Here is a 15,120-nt window from a genome sequence, read left to right on the forward strand (position 1 = left end):
TGTATGCGAATCACTCAAGCACACACCTGGCACATTATAAGTGCTCACCAAGGGTTGATAATCACTAATTAGTTAATAACAGCTAACAAAAACTACACTGTGACATTCTCAGGAAGTTTTAAACGGTGTCCAGATCAAGAATCAGATTATGGGAGTGCCTGGGTAGCTCAGTCAGTTGAGCATCTGACTCTTGATTTCAGCTCAGGTCATGATCCCAGGACCACAGGATTGAGCCCCGCATCAGGCTCTGTGCTGAACATGGCGCCTGCTTAAGATTCATTCTCTCTCGGGGCGCCTGGGTGGCGCAGTCAGTTAAGCGTCCGACTTCAGCCAGGTCACGATCTCACGGTCCATGAGTTTGAGCCCCGCGTCGGGCTCTGGGCTGATGGCTCAGAGCCTGGAGCCTGTTTCCGATTCTGTGTCTCCCTCTCTCTCTGCCCCTCCCCCGTTCATGCTCTGTCTCTCTCTGTCCCAAAAATAAATAAACGTTGAAAAAAAAAATTTTTTTTAAAAAAGATTCATTCTCTCTCTCTCTCTCTCTCCTGTTTGTGCTTTCTCTAAAAAAAAAAAGAATAAAAAGGGTGCCTGGGTGGCTCAGTCAGTTAAGCATCTGACTCTTGATTTCAGCTCAGGTCTTGATCTCACAATGGGGGAGATCGAGCCCCAAATTAGGCTCTGTGCTGACAGTGCAGAACCTGCTTGGGATTCTCTCTCTCCTTCCCTCACTGCCCCTCCCCCACTCATTCTCTCTCTCTCTCTCTCTCTCTCTCTCTCAAAATAAATAAACTTAAAAAGAATAAGCTTATGTGTCTATTAAATTTGTAGAAAGTTGATTTATCTGCTCATTAAATCATATTATACTTCAACACTGAGGTACTCTGATCACAAATATAATGTTTTTAACTTTATGAAAATGTTTATCTGAAACTTAAAAATGATAAAAGTCCCTCTCCTCAGATATTACTCACCCCTCTTACTAATGCCCAGATTTCTTAAAACCAAATCGGCTGTCAGAGATTAAGATTCAGAGTTGTTCTAAAATTACAAACGTGATAAAACTATTTAACACTTTACAAACTATTTAACACTTTATTATCCATTGTTTGCAGGACAAAAGAACTACCTGATGCACTTAATTCTTTACCCAAATCCTAACAGGTATGGGCCTACACTGGAGCAGCTTGGCCCAAATGGTGCATGCAGGAAGGCTGAACAAAATCACCCTTAACTCAAAATTAAACAGTCACCTAGACTTCCTGTATCATTCTCTTTTATATTAAATCCTTCCTCCAGCTGCATGGCCCTCTATCCTCATTACAACTGTGTTTTTGCTCATTTATGTATCTACAAACAGAAAGAATTTCAGAAAGGAAGGGAAAAAAAAGAAACTTGCCTTATTTGTTTCTTTACTGGAGGGTATTCTATTCAGTAAGCTTTCTACAAGATGCAATTTGGTGAAGCCAGATCCCTCACTGGGGATTGGGAGGGGACCGTTTCTGCCAATTTCACCCAGGGCTGTACAGGCAGCAATTGCCAGGAGGGGCGACGTACTGTCCAAAAACGAGCCTGAAAGCACATTGAGACAAAACTGAGAAGAATACACTTTTGCTCTTGGGATCCAGGGCAAGCAGCAAGGTACTTGAGATTGTTTTAAAGAGAGCACAACAAATCAAAGTCTACATTTCCCTCTAGTTGATAATTTGTTAGCATTTACTCAGTAACAAAACAACATAGAAATTAGGTAGACAGCACTGTACTCTGGTAAATGTTTAAGGTTTTTCCCATGAGGAAATATCACCTCCATCATACTGAAACCTATGTATAGGAAAAAATATACAGAAAAACTAGAGTACTTTCATTGCTATTAAAAACACAGAATTGGGGCGCCTGGGTGGCGCAGTCGGTTAAGCGTCCGACTTCAGCCAAGTCACGATCTCGCGGTCCGTGAGTTCGAGCCCCGCGTCAGGCTCTGGGCTGATGGCTCGGAGCCTGGAGCCTGTTTCCGATTCTGTGTCTCCCTCTCTCTCTGCCCCTCCCCCGTTCATGCTCTGTCTCTCTCTCTCTCTCTCAAAAATAAATGTTAAAAAAAAAAAAATTTTTAAATAAAAAAAAAAAAAAAAACACAGAATTTATCCAACACTAAGTAAGGTATTGTGAAAAGGCTTGTGCCTTTAAAGTGCAATGCTGCAAAAAGAAACTAAAATGCTGTATTAAATTTTAACCTAATTCAGACACTGCAACATCCAAGTCAGCATGAGTGTATTCATTACCTATCGTTTCGGTGGCGCTCTGAATGAGCTCCTCCTGGTCAGGCAGGAAATCGGCATTTGTCTCCAGGTCTTGTTGTTCGGCCATTCTCATTTTCTTCTTAGCCAAGTATCTTCCTACTGTGAACCCCAATGCAAGCAAGGATCCGTGTTGTATCTCTGGGCTCTGAATTTAACCACACAACAGCATACGTGTCTGTCACTCTCTCACACATGCAAGAATGCACCAAAATAACTATGTTTCTTACAGTCATCTCCAATAAAACATAAGGCCAGACAACAAAGTGATCATTTGAGATTCGACCGAATACTAATGAATCTGGGGTTTCTAACACTCAAGAATTCTAAGAAGGCAAGCTGGGTCTTGACTCACTTCAAGTAATTCCCTAATCCTACACCCACTCCATGTCGGTGTGAAGGGGCTCTCCTGCAGGCCCCCCTGTAGCACCCATACATTCTTCTAGCTTAGAGCACTTACGTAACTACATTACCACAATCTTTAAGCCTAACTTCTCCCTACCGCCAACAAAATACAATGAGCAGATACTATTTCTAACTGCTAAAACCTCTAAACACAAAGTTGAGGTCTGAATGTTTGCAAGCACATGCTTTCTGATAGAAAAGGCACAATGAGAGGCACCAGTAGATGGGGAAAGAAAAAGGAACTAACATTTCTGAGCACCTGTAGTACTAGGGATCCTCATGTATTTACTGAATTCCCAGCACCTAAAATTCAGCACCTAAATCAGACACAAGGCACTCAAAGTTGTTGCACAGAATGAATTAATCAATGTATTATCTATCATCTATCTCACTCTTCACAATCATAAAAGTTCCTTTTAGAAATGAGAAGACAAAACCTAAAAACAGATGCTTTTGGAAAGCTCTGCCATCTCCCCCAAAAAAGAATAAAGACAAAACTGGTAACATACATGATTGTCTTTTGTAGTCTTTATAAGCTGTTCTATCATTGACTTCAACTCATTTCCAGACACTGTAGACACCACCACAGAATAAAACAATGCTGCCAGTTCACGCATCTCTTCTTTACTGCTATTCATCAGACTCTGAGTGGTGTAAGAAACAAATATATACATCATATGCAATCATCTTCCTACTGACAACATCTGACATTTAAAATTAATAATACGATATATTCAATCTATTGGTATCTGCAAGAAAATAACACAATAGGCTATTATTTTAAAAAGCTGAATTATATATCAAAATGTCCTATGCCTTTTCATCAAAAATATAAAACATAAAACACAAAGAATTAATACACAGATGATCTAAAACAGAGGTCAGGGTGCCTGGCTGGCTCAGCCAGAGGAGCATCCAACTCTCGATCTCCAGGTCATGAGTTCGAACGTCATGAGTGTAGAGATTACTTGAATAAAAAAAATTAAAGCAGAGATCAACAAATGTTTTCTGTAAACGGCCAACTAGGCTTTGTGGGACCTATGATCTGTGTTGCAACAACTCCATTCTGCCACTGTAGCACAAAAGCAGCCACAGGCAACAGATAAATGAAAGGGTATATATGTGTTCCAGTAAAACTTTATGGACTCTATAATTCTCATGTATCAGAAAATGTTATTCATCTTTTTTTTTCCAACTATTTAAAAATTAAAAACTGAGGTGCCTGGGTGGCTGAGTCGGTTGAGCCTCTCACTCTTGATTTTGACTCAGGTCATGATCCCAGGGTCATGAGATAGAGCCCTGGTGTTGGGTCCATGCTGAGTGTAGAGCCTGCTTAAAATTATCTCTCTCTGCCCCTCCCCTGCTTGCTCATACACGTTCTCTCTCTCTAAAAAAATAATTTAAAAAAAATTAAAATACGAAGGGACGCCTGGGTGGCTCAGTCAGTTGAGCGTCCGACTTCGACTCAGGTCATGATCTCACACTCATGGGTTCGAGCCCCGCGTCAGGCTCTGTGCTGACAGCTCAGAACCTGGAGCCTACTTCGGATTCTGTATCTCCCTCTCTCTCTGCCCCTCCCCCACTAGCACTTTCTCTCTCAAAAATAAATAAACATAAAAAAATTTTTTTAGGGACGCTTGGGTGGCTCAATTGGTTGGGCATCCGACTTCGACTCAGGTCATGATCTCGCAGTCCGTGAGTTTGGGCCCCATGTCAGGCTCTGTGCTGACAGCTCAGAGCCTGGAGCCTGTTTCAGATTCTGTGTCTCCTCCTCTCTCTGACCCTCCCCTGTTCATGCTCTGTCTCTCACTGTCTCAAAGATAAATAAACGTTAAAAATTTTTTAAAAAAAATTTTTTTAAACTGACATATGAAAACCATTCTAAGCTTGCAGGCCATACAAGAACAGGAGGCAGGCCAGATCTGGTACATGAACCACAGCTTAATGACCCCTGATCTACATGATCAAAAGTCAGAAACGCTGACATCATTTTACAATCAACAAATATTCACAAGGAATAAAAAAAACCTTTTAAGCCAGAAGCGATTTCATGAGACCAGATTTTCCAGAAAAGTGCAAAACTCACACCTCTTGGTATATTACATTCATGCTTTCACACTAAGAGATAATCTGTACATTTTACCATAACTCAAGTTCCATTTTCCAAAAAGAACTGCATTAGGTGGCACAAGAGGTATATGAAACTGTATGAGCCATACCTGTACTAAAAACAATGTTTCACTTTGCAGTGCAATTCAAATTTAACTGAGCATCTTGAATTTTTCTTTGTTAAACCTGGCAACGCTTTTGGTGTGAGCATGGGACAAGAACACTCTCCTACATGGCTGGTGGGAGTGTAAACTGGTACTGCTCATATGCAGGATGCTTGTATCCCTCAAAAATGCTAAGCCTATGTCCTCAATTCCACTTCTAGGGAATCCATCTAAAAAATATACTGCCTTATATTCAAAATGATAGACTGTCCACTGCAGCAAACTGGAAGCACCCTAACTGACCATCAGTGGGGCTCTAGAATAAATTATGGCACATTTATATAATGGAAAAAATGAAGCCATTAAAGACAATATCCTCTCTGTAGTTCTACAGGAGTACCTACACATTTTAACTTTAAGCGAAAGAAGATACAACATGTTGTGAAATTTTAAAAAAACGTGAAACAACAACAATAAAACAGTGTGAAAACTATGCACCTTTTGTGTAAAAGAAGGAAATAACTTAAAAATGCTTACTTTTATCTGTGTGTATGTGTGTAAGTATACTCGAGAAAGTACACCATATATAAGTAAGTGATGACCTATGTATGTCAGGTGAGAGGGGAAGGGGCAGGAAGTAGGGAGATTTGGGTAAGTAGGAGACAGTTACAGAAAGGAGACAGTTTACATATTTTTTTAAATGATCTATTATTCCACTATGATAAGGCAACCAGTTTTTTTTTTTTTTTTAAGTTTATTTTGAGAGTGAGAGTGAGAACGAAAGAGAGAGGGGAGGGTGGGGGGAGAGAGGAAGAGAGAGAATCCCAAGAAGTCTCTGTGCTGTCAGCATGAAGCCTGATGCAGGGCTTGAACCCATGAACCTTGAGATCATGAGATCATCAAGAGTCAGACGCTTAATCGACTGACCCACCCAGGTGCCCCACATATTTTTTATTTAAACTACAAATCTATTTTTTTTAACTTTTAAAACAGAAAAACATAATTTTTTTTTATCTATATGATTCTCAATTCATCTCTCACTCTCATCTAGATGGATCATTGAGATACACTAACCTAACATGCTTCCCAGGAAGTGTTTGGTAGGAGAGTTTTCAAAATGGCCCAAAGGTAGGAATGGTCATAGCGGCACTAGCAGGAAGACGAAATCCTAAGACTACAGTGAAAAATATACAGAATCAAAGAGAAATGTACATGCATAGGATGTACCTTTATCCATTCTGTTTTGTCTACAAATCTGGCAGCCAGTTTTTCTGGATACACAGAGACAGCTTCCAGTAGACAGTACATGACTGGCAAACCTAATTGAGACAGAATTCCGTTTTAGCTTCAAGAAAAGTGGTAAACATACAGGGTTCACTAAATTCCTTTTAAGTATAAGGCCCCTGCTGTGGAAGGCATCTCCCAGTTCTACAAAACAAAAATCAACTTAAATCCAGTATGTGATTCAATACAGCAAGTTTACAGACTAAATACCTATAAAAAGATATACCATTCTTCATACCCACTTCCAAAGTAAAAAACATTATCTATTGTTAGCATTTCTTTCTGAAGGAGTAACAGTGCATCCAGGATGAATCAAGTAAGTTTAGAAAAGAAACAAAGACTAATGTTCAGGTACAGGAGTGAAGAGAGTTAAGATTAGATTTTTGCCTAAGTGCTTTACCATCTGTCCTCAGCCGCACAACCACCTACCTCCAACACCTGCCAGCAGCTGCTGAAGCAGGCCAATGTAGATCTGAACAGGGTTGGTCTCTCCACTCTTGGAAGAGGATGAGGATGTCGCCTGGCTACCTGACATCAGAGTCCGTATGTAGCGTCCAATGGCTGGGGCGTGATCTTGCATATCGGCCAAACTCTGGGAGGTGGGCACCACTCCCGCACTGTGCGCTAGGCACGTGCGCAAGTACAGGACGATCTGAAAGCAGAAGGAGGAAAAGCAGTCAAGCTCCTCAAGAAGTCAGTGTGGGAGGGTGTGCTGCAAAAGGACACTTTCCTAGCTTCATTTCCCCACCCTCCCTCATAAAGCTATTCGACAATCCTCACAAAAGCTGGAAAACATGACTCAGTAAGTTAACTGAAATGACAGTAATGCAGCACAGTTTACATAACAAGCTTTTATAAATCCAAAGAGTGTTTTTAGTGGAGTTTAATGGAGTTAAAATGCAAACTCAACTTTTTTAAAGTCTAAACAATTACAACAAAATCGTTATTTTTTAAAAGGGGGGGGAGAGAGAGAGAGAAAGGGGGGGGGAGGGGGAGAGAGAGAGAGAGAGAGAGAGAGAGAGAGAGAGAGTGAGCAGAAACCTGGGGCAAATCATCTATTCCTGTAGAACTCCAGTTGTATTTAACCTCTACCAATGTAAGAATTTGAGAATATGGGTTCGTACCATCTACCAAAGAGTAGAGACAACACCATAAAAACTTGTGATATAAACTGGCTAACAAGGAATCCTTTGGAAGTTCTTCCCTTAAGAGCTAAAATAGGACAGGTGACAATTCCACCGTGGGTATTCTTACTCACTCTGAACAAGATTACCTCCTGTTGTTTAATTAGTGCAAGTCAATGACCTAAATAGATAACCCAAACAACCTCGGCATATTGTTGGCTTTAAATTCAAATCTAATTTGCTGTAATAATTTGCTGAAAATAACAACAATAATCAATGCAGAGCACCCAGTTCCTCCACAAAGAGAATCTCACTGAGCTAAATATACTTAAAGACTCCACCATGAATTAAAATAATACCAATTACCAAGGGGGCACCTGGGTGGCTCAGTCAGTTAAGCATCGTAACTCTTTGGATTTTGGTTCAGGTCATGATCTCACGGTTTATGAGATCAAGCCCCACATCGGGCTCTATGTACTGATAGCACAGAGCCTGCCTGGGATTCTTTCTCTCCCCCTCTCTCTGCCCCTCCCCCGTTCTCACTCTCTCTCTCAAAATAAATAAACTTTTTAAAAACTTAAATAAATAAATAAATAATAAAATAATACCAATTACCAAACGCTTTTTTTCTAATAAACAACCTGGTGAAAAACAATGACATCACAATATGGGTTTATGTAGAACACAAAAAAGTTAGGACATCTCTTTGGGTGTGACATGATCTTTCAGAATGTGTAGAGAGAAATGGAAACCTATCCCAGTCCCACCTCTCCAAAGGCCGCTGGGTTAAACGGAAGGACAGTGGTCCCAGTCATGTACTTGGCTGGAGTTTTCATTCGATGGGAAGCCTGATAAAAATAAGCCAAAAACAAACACTATTACTAAAAAATGGAGCACATGTGCCCCTCCTCAATTCAAACACAACTGTATTTCTAACTACATTATTGTTTGTTTGCTACAGTTTTTTTCTAGTCACAGCATTTTTCCATCAATCATGCTGACTGCACATGTCCCTCAAACCCTAAAAGACAGGTGTGGTGCTTTTTTTCCTGGCTTTTCTCTCCTTTTCTCCTGGCGTGTTTACTGCTTGTTTAAAAAGAATAAACTGCTCCAGGCATCTATTAACAGTCACCTCGGGCCACTGCAGGCCCGTTATTTTCATTACTAATGGAGCAAGAGGAAAATATGTGCACAAAAGCATCTTCTGACCACAAATGTGACTGTGCTATAGAGAATATGGCTACCTAGTCCTGACCTCCAACTCCCTTAAGATATCTGTCTGAGCAGAAAGCTAGGACTACCAGCATACTCAAAGAAACACTGATGTAAAAAGAGGGCCAGGATCAGGACTGGGGGGGTCACGATAGCCAACACTCTGATCCACCAGCAAAGAGAACTGCACACACGTGGGAGGTTTGCAAAAGCAGATGTGATGCCCTCCTATGATCAGAGTGGAAAAAATCTGACCTATTTCCTGAAGTATTCTTAAACTTATGGTTCCTAAATAATTCTCTCAAAAAATAAAAAAGGAGACCTATGTTTAAGAATGTCATACCAAGGGGGAAAATTTTTAAACCTAGCCAGAATGTTAAAGAGCATATAAGGAATTATAAGTAATTCAGAATGAGGCAAAACAAATCAATTTTGAGAATTACATTTTCTTCATTTTATACTCTCTTCCTCTACTGTAAATATTAACATTGTTAAAAACCTTACTACTATTCAACATTTAGCAATGACATTTCAAATATGTCACCTAAAAATGCGTTTATTTTTATCATTCATTATATGACCCACACTAATTTTCTGAAGTTAAATGCCATACCTTTTCTTGAATATAATACACCATTTCTGGGAAAGAAGGCATCTGCTTAGAAGCATTTTCTTTTCTGTTTCTACCAGGAAGACATCTTAATACTCGCTGTGCCTCTCCATGAACTTCTTCTCGTCTTTCAGAAAGACAAATAAAAATAAAAAATTAATTTCAATAATGGCAAAATGATCGTTTGATGATTAAGAACAGCAATTTTATTTGACAGCTGGGGTTCTGAGAAAATGTCTTAAATACGTTCTCAGCTATCTAAGAAAAAAGTCATAAAATACACTGCAAGAAATTACTTCTCTTTGGAAATATCTTGAGATTTGAACAGTTATGTGGCTTGCCCAGAAATAAACAAGATAGGGTATAACTACAGGTCTCTATCATATCAAGGGCCATATTTTTAACTCTTTAATAAATTGCTTCTAAATTCCATAGACCAACATTAAAAACAATATAAATTTTAGTAATTTTCAAATAATTTTAAATGAACCCAAATTCAAATTAACACCTTTTGAAACTTACGGATCTCCTGCAGCTAGTAAGAGCAAATATCTGGACGGTATATGATCTGAGGGAAACACCGTGCTAGCAAATTTCACAGCCACCTGTCGAACTTGAACTTCAGGCTATTTGACACATGAATTCATGTACACACAAACACATACGGATTTTAAAAAAAGAAGAAGAACTCAATTAGCAACAATTCATTCCAGTCAAGATAAGTCATCTTAATTGTAAACAATCAAAATTAAAACTGCTATTTTAGGAAGTATGTCTAAATAAATAAAGACAAATCATGTGCTGAAAATCTTTAATCAAGTTGTTTAGAAGCTTTGGAAAGTGACATCACTTAAAAAGTACTTTTATGATCTAAAAGGACCCTCCAAGTAAAGCAGGAAGACCCACCAAGACCATACATAGCCAGAGAATCTCTCTGTACGTGCACATCCTCAGCCCAACTTTGGGACCAAGGTCACTGCAGTTTCTGGCCATCACCCCTGCTTCCCCAATTCTCAAACTGTTAGTCACATGAATGAAATTAAGACATTCTGCAGCGAACACAAACAGAGGTTACTTGGAATCTCTACAAATTTGGAGCAAAATATGTCCAAATTTTTCAGATTAGCTCTAGTTAAAACAGACTCCAAAGCAGTTTCAACTACGTAAACATATGCAATGAAGTTAAATAGATTAAGTATCTATGAATACAAAGTTCAACCGGAGAAGCAGTTGAAGAATCTTTATTCTGAAAAGCCTTATTCTCATGCACTTCCCCCGCCCCAGGTCCTTCTCTTAGTCACAAACCTAACATCGTGAGAGGAGAGCGATAGTAAGAAACAGATACTGTCCTACATTCAGGTCTATCTTGCTCTTTATCATTCCTTGAGCTACAATAAACAGCAATGATATTAAGGACTAGTTCGTATGATTCAGCCTACAGTCTGGTTGCTTTCAGTGTAGTCTAAGAATATAAATTAGCTTTGCTGTAGTAATACTGTTACATGATTTTATCCGTGTAGGTACAACCAGCACCCACATGCATTATACAAGCATCATGCATCCTTGTAAGGTTACCTAGGGAAAGTCTTAAGTATTCTAATGAGTTTCCAAAAAGCCTGCACTTCTTTGTCCACAATATATGACTATGAACCATGTACAAGAGCATCTGACAATGGAACTCTACATACAGTAATTTTCTTAAGTGTATATAATAATCCTGTCATATTTCAATAGAAACCAGATACCTTTCTGAACCTTCAGTAATTCCCTCGATATGAATATATTAAATATGCCAGCCACATTTCAGTAGGACACAACATATTAATCACACTAAGACTTTTTGACATCATTCCCTCTTCTAATCTCCCTTTCTACTCCTAGAAATGGAGGACAAAGAACTGACCACAGCAAATACATATTATTTTTTATTGTATAGTATATATTGCATATACATATTGCATGTACATATTGAGTACATATAGATAACTCAAAATTCTCTACAAACAACCATGACAGCCAAATAAAGTCTAGAAGGAAGAAGAGTATGTGTGATGGCACTGGCTTACTTCCTACACACTCATTATAATGTATAAAATTTGTCTTTCTCTCCTGCTTAGCCAGTGGACTGTAGGGTTCAACTACCAGGTAAGACAAAAGACTTCCAACTTGGGAAAACACAACATTAAGAACAGTTTCCCAACATGAAAGGCTTTAAACATAAAGCCTCTCTCTGTGAATATCACCACTCCCTCTTCCCTAAAATCATATTCCCATCACAAAGTATCAAAAATCAACCATAGGGGCGCGCCTGGGTAGCTCAGTCAATCAAGCGCCGACTTCGGCTCAGGTTGTGATCTCACAGTTCATGAGTTTAAGCCCCATGTCAGGCTCTGTGCTGACAGCTCAAAGCCTGGAGCCTGCTCCCCATCCTATGTCTCCTCTCTCTACCCCTACCCCACTCACGCTCTGTCTCTCTCTCTCTCTCTCTCTCTCAAAAATAAAATAAACATTAAAAAAAAATTTTTAATAAAAAAAATCAATCATAAAGCACAGCCCAAATGAAAGCAAATATTCTTCTTACTTGTCAAGATAGTTAAGGAGAAAAGCAATTCAAATTTTGTTCTTAAAAATGTAAAATGTCTATATTGCCAACCTCTCCAGTTCACATAGCTAGACCTACCTTTATTAAGTATGAAGCCACAAGTGCCTCCATGAGAGTTCGCTGTGCTCCCTCCAAAGTACTATAAGCTCCAACCATCATAGATAACGCTTCTTGAATAGCAAGCCGAGTTTCAGGCTCTTCCTATAAGTATGATAAAAATACCATTTCCCTCCTGTCAGGTGTCCAGGTCAGCATCCAAATGGAAAGCATAAACTTGCCAGGTGTTTCCCTACCTTACACAGGGCTTCAAAAAGCTGCTGCACAAGAGCTATATCCTTAGTGAATAAATGGGGCATTCGACTGTAAGAGAATATAAGACCATTGTTATGATCATACATTTCCACAAGGTTGAAAGAAAATGCAACTAAATGAAAATTTTCTTGAATTGCATTTTCATCTCTGAACACAATGTCAGCATCATTAGATTACCTCCCCCAAAGAGCCAAATACTTTTTAAAGCGAATATTTAATTCTTCAGCTGTCTAATCCAAGTAACCATGATTTAAATACATACTGTCCAGATATTCCCTTTACAATATTCCATGCATTCAGTTAGCATTTCTGATTTTAATAGGAAAAAAAAACACAATTAAGACTAAACTGCTATTTAAACTAAAGGCTATCGGACAAGTGCGGTATCGGGGGATCTAGGGTGGCTTTTTTCTGAGCCCCAAAGATCCTTTCCCTGCACAGTACAGAAGAGCAAGACCCAATCTACACGGGCCAGTACAAAACCTGTACCATGGACAGAAGCACCATATGGTGCTACTGAGGGTGCTGTACCTCTATCTCCCTGCTTTGAAATATAGTGAAGGAAGAGGAAACCAGAAGGAAGTAGAAAAAGGAAATCATACTAAGCAGGAAAAAAAAAAAAAAAAATCCACCTTTGGAAACAGGGCCACCCAGAATCATAATATAGCACTATCAGAAAAGAGAGTCAAAGAGATAAACCTTGATGACTGGGATTATAAAGACTGGTAATAAAGAAGCCACAAGAACACTTAAGATCAATCAAATGTCTCCAGGGTGCAAGAAAAAGTAACCCATCATGACACAATCCAGTTCAAAATATCATTTCAAGACTACCATTTAATATGGAAACATACCTTCAAATGTAAATTGAAACATCTCACATCATTTTCCTACTACAAGGAAAACATTTCTAAACAACCTATGGCTTAAATACATTTCCTTTCAAAATCAGAAAAAAAAAATTATTCTCCATCTATTATTAAATGCCACATAATTTCTCTTAGTTTACCAACAGGATATCTCTCACTGAAGAAGAGTTTACTCACCTGGAGAGTTTTCCAACAGCTGAATATGCCATTGACAGTAGCTTAGGGTCCTTGAAATTAAGAAGAAAAAAAAAGAACAAAAAACAGACAAAACAAAAAATACAGTAAACAGCAAAACATTTTTGCTGCAATTACATGCATTATTTTACTCCTTGTTAAACCTGGTCTCACTCTGCCTAACTACAAGATATTAACATCTGAACAAAACAAACCAACAAAAAAATCCAAACCCAGAATCATCACACCACTAAAAGGAAAAGGAAAAACAAAAATGAAACTTTGCATCCCCAACTCACTCCAAAAGGAAATGCAGATGTCATAAATGAAAGGGTTCTCTTAGTTGTGCTAAGTTCAGGGTATTTGCAACACTATGTAACCTGCAAACACCAAAATTCACCTTCAACACACTGGGAAAACAGCTGAACTTAGCAGAAAATTCACCACTGGTCACACACTAAGGTCCTCCATCTCTAACCCAAAACTGTGATAAGCTAAGCGAAGAACAACTACCTACAAGTCGGCATGATAACAAACAGCTTCCTCTCATATCTTCCATTATAAAAAATTAAAGGGATCACAGTCATCAAGAGAGTGAGGTTCCCTCCTCAGACAGACAGAATTTTACATTGTTTTATGAAAGCCAATAGTCTGATGCCTCAAAACAAAGTAACCCCTCTGTGAGCTGAAGTTTATACAATTAGCATAGGGCTCACTCTTCTGCACCTAAATGGACACTCTTAAGGAGTCATCTGTTGGGAAGACAGGCAGGTGTCATCTCCAAGTACAAGGATCGGGGCCCTGTGGTTTTACCTGGCCTCTCTAATCTATTTTTAAATATACAAATTCTCCCCTAAAAACCCAAAAGCACTTTTATTTCTACCGACCATCCCAAGCATCTGACTATCCATGCCATAAAAATAACCTGGAAGGTTCCTTAGGCCTCAAAAACCACACAAATACTATTCAATAAAAGACAGGAGAGCCAAGCCCCCAAAACACAACTGCACACTAAAGAATGGCTTTTCACTAATAATACCTGTTAATGTGCATTCAGTGCGCCGATAATGGTGTGTGATCTCCTTTAATCTTCACAATAATCCAATGAAGAGGTATTATTTTTCCAATCAAGAGCAGAGCTCCAAAGATTTTAAGCCACTCATCAAAGGACAAAACTAGGATTCAAACTCAATTCTAACTCCAAATGCCAGGATCTTAGTGACTATACCACTGCAAACATGCATTTGTGTGTAGCTCAGACTTAGGAAAATAACGCTAACTGGAGTTCTTAAATCTTACTTTCTTTAGCAAATTCACCTGAACTAATGAAGACGGCATGGCACGAGGGACACAGCCAGGACAAACAGGATTCAAAACACTTGGTTTCAAGGAAACCTCATCTCACTGAGCTTAAGGAATCAAAACTTACTGAATGCATGTTGTTACAGAATTGTGAATAGGTAAAAGCTCAGCCCTTAAGAATTAACACTATTTCTGAATCTAAGCAAATCCAAATAAACATCCACATGAAAACAAATCATAAAATAAAATTTAATTCTTTCCATTCCATTTTTGCATAGTGCCTAAAAGCAGAATAAAGTGCAAATGCTTTAAAAAAGATAAGACCTCTCAAAATTCATATCAATTTTTTTAACACTTAGTTCCAAAAAAAAAAAAAAAAAAAGCAAAAGGTGGCAGTAATTTCTGAAATTTGTACCACTTCAAGTAAAAATGCTAGAAATGATGGAACAACAGCAAACTGTAACTAACTAAACCAACATGTAGACCAGAAAGGTGGATAACATTCTAAAATAGAAGCTGTTAACAGTATGTAAAAGACAAGTCACTTACTTCTTTATATTCATTGATTAGCTTGGTCAGGCCATTCAAAAGCATTGGACCTAGGGGCTTAATCTTGATTTCTGGACAACTTTAAAAAAAATAGCACACATACACAAAGCAAGATAAAAATCTCGTTATTATTTATCTTTTCAGATGATTACTTCAAATAATGAGACACAACTGAAATA

General features: G+C 38.6%; 1 protein-coding gene across 4 annotated transcripts in view; it reads right to left on the minus strand.

The window, feature by feature from the left end:
* ECPAS (Ecm29 proteasome adaptor and scaffold) overlaps nucleotides 1-15,120 on the minus strand; it is a 107,272-nt gene that overhangs the window by 42,368 nt on the left and 49,784 nt on the right. For all 4 annotated transcript variants that reach the window (XM_045043669.1, XM_045043668.1, XM_023242563.2 and 1 more), the window contains 12 exons: nucleotides 14,942-15,020; nucleotides 13,094-13,143; nucleotides 12,029-12,095; nucleotides 11,814-11,936; nucleotides 9,656-9,759; nucleotides 9,137-9,260; nucleotides 8,079-8,159; nucleotides 6,617-6,839; nucleotides 6,131-6,222; nucleotides 3,200-3,334; nucleotides 2,271-2,433; nucleotides 1,394-1,566 (listed from right to left, as the gene is read on the minus strand). In XM_045043669.1, the coding sequence (XP_044899604.1) occupies nucleotides 1,394-1,566; nucleotides 2,271-2,433; nucleotides 3,200-3,334; nucleotides 6,131-6,222; nucleotides 6,617-6,839; nucleotides 8,079-8,159; nucleotides 9,137-9,260; nucleotides 9,656-9,759; nucleotides 11,814-11,936; nucleotides 12,029-12,095; nucleotides 13,094-13,143; nucleotides 14,942-15,020 (1,414 nt within the window). The remainder of the gene's footprint in view (nucleotides 1-1,393; nucleotides 1,567-2,270; nucleotides 2,434-3,199; nucleotides 3,335-6,130; nucleotides 6,223-6,616; nucleotides 6,840-8,078; nucleotides 8,160-9,136; nucleotides 9,261-9,655; nucleotides 9,760-11,813; nucleotides 11,937-12,028; nucleotides 12,096-13,093; nucleotides 13,144-14,941; nucleotides 15,021-15,120) is intronic.

This window comes from Felis catus, chromosome D4, assembly GCF_018350175.1.
Source record: "Felis catus isolate Fca126 chromosome D4, F.catus_Fca126_mat1.0, whole genome shotgun sequence".
Lineage (NCBI taxonomy): Eukaryota > Metazoa > Chordata > Mammalia > Carnivora > Felidae > Felis > Felis catus.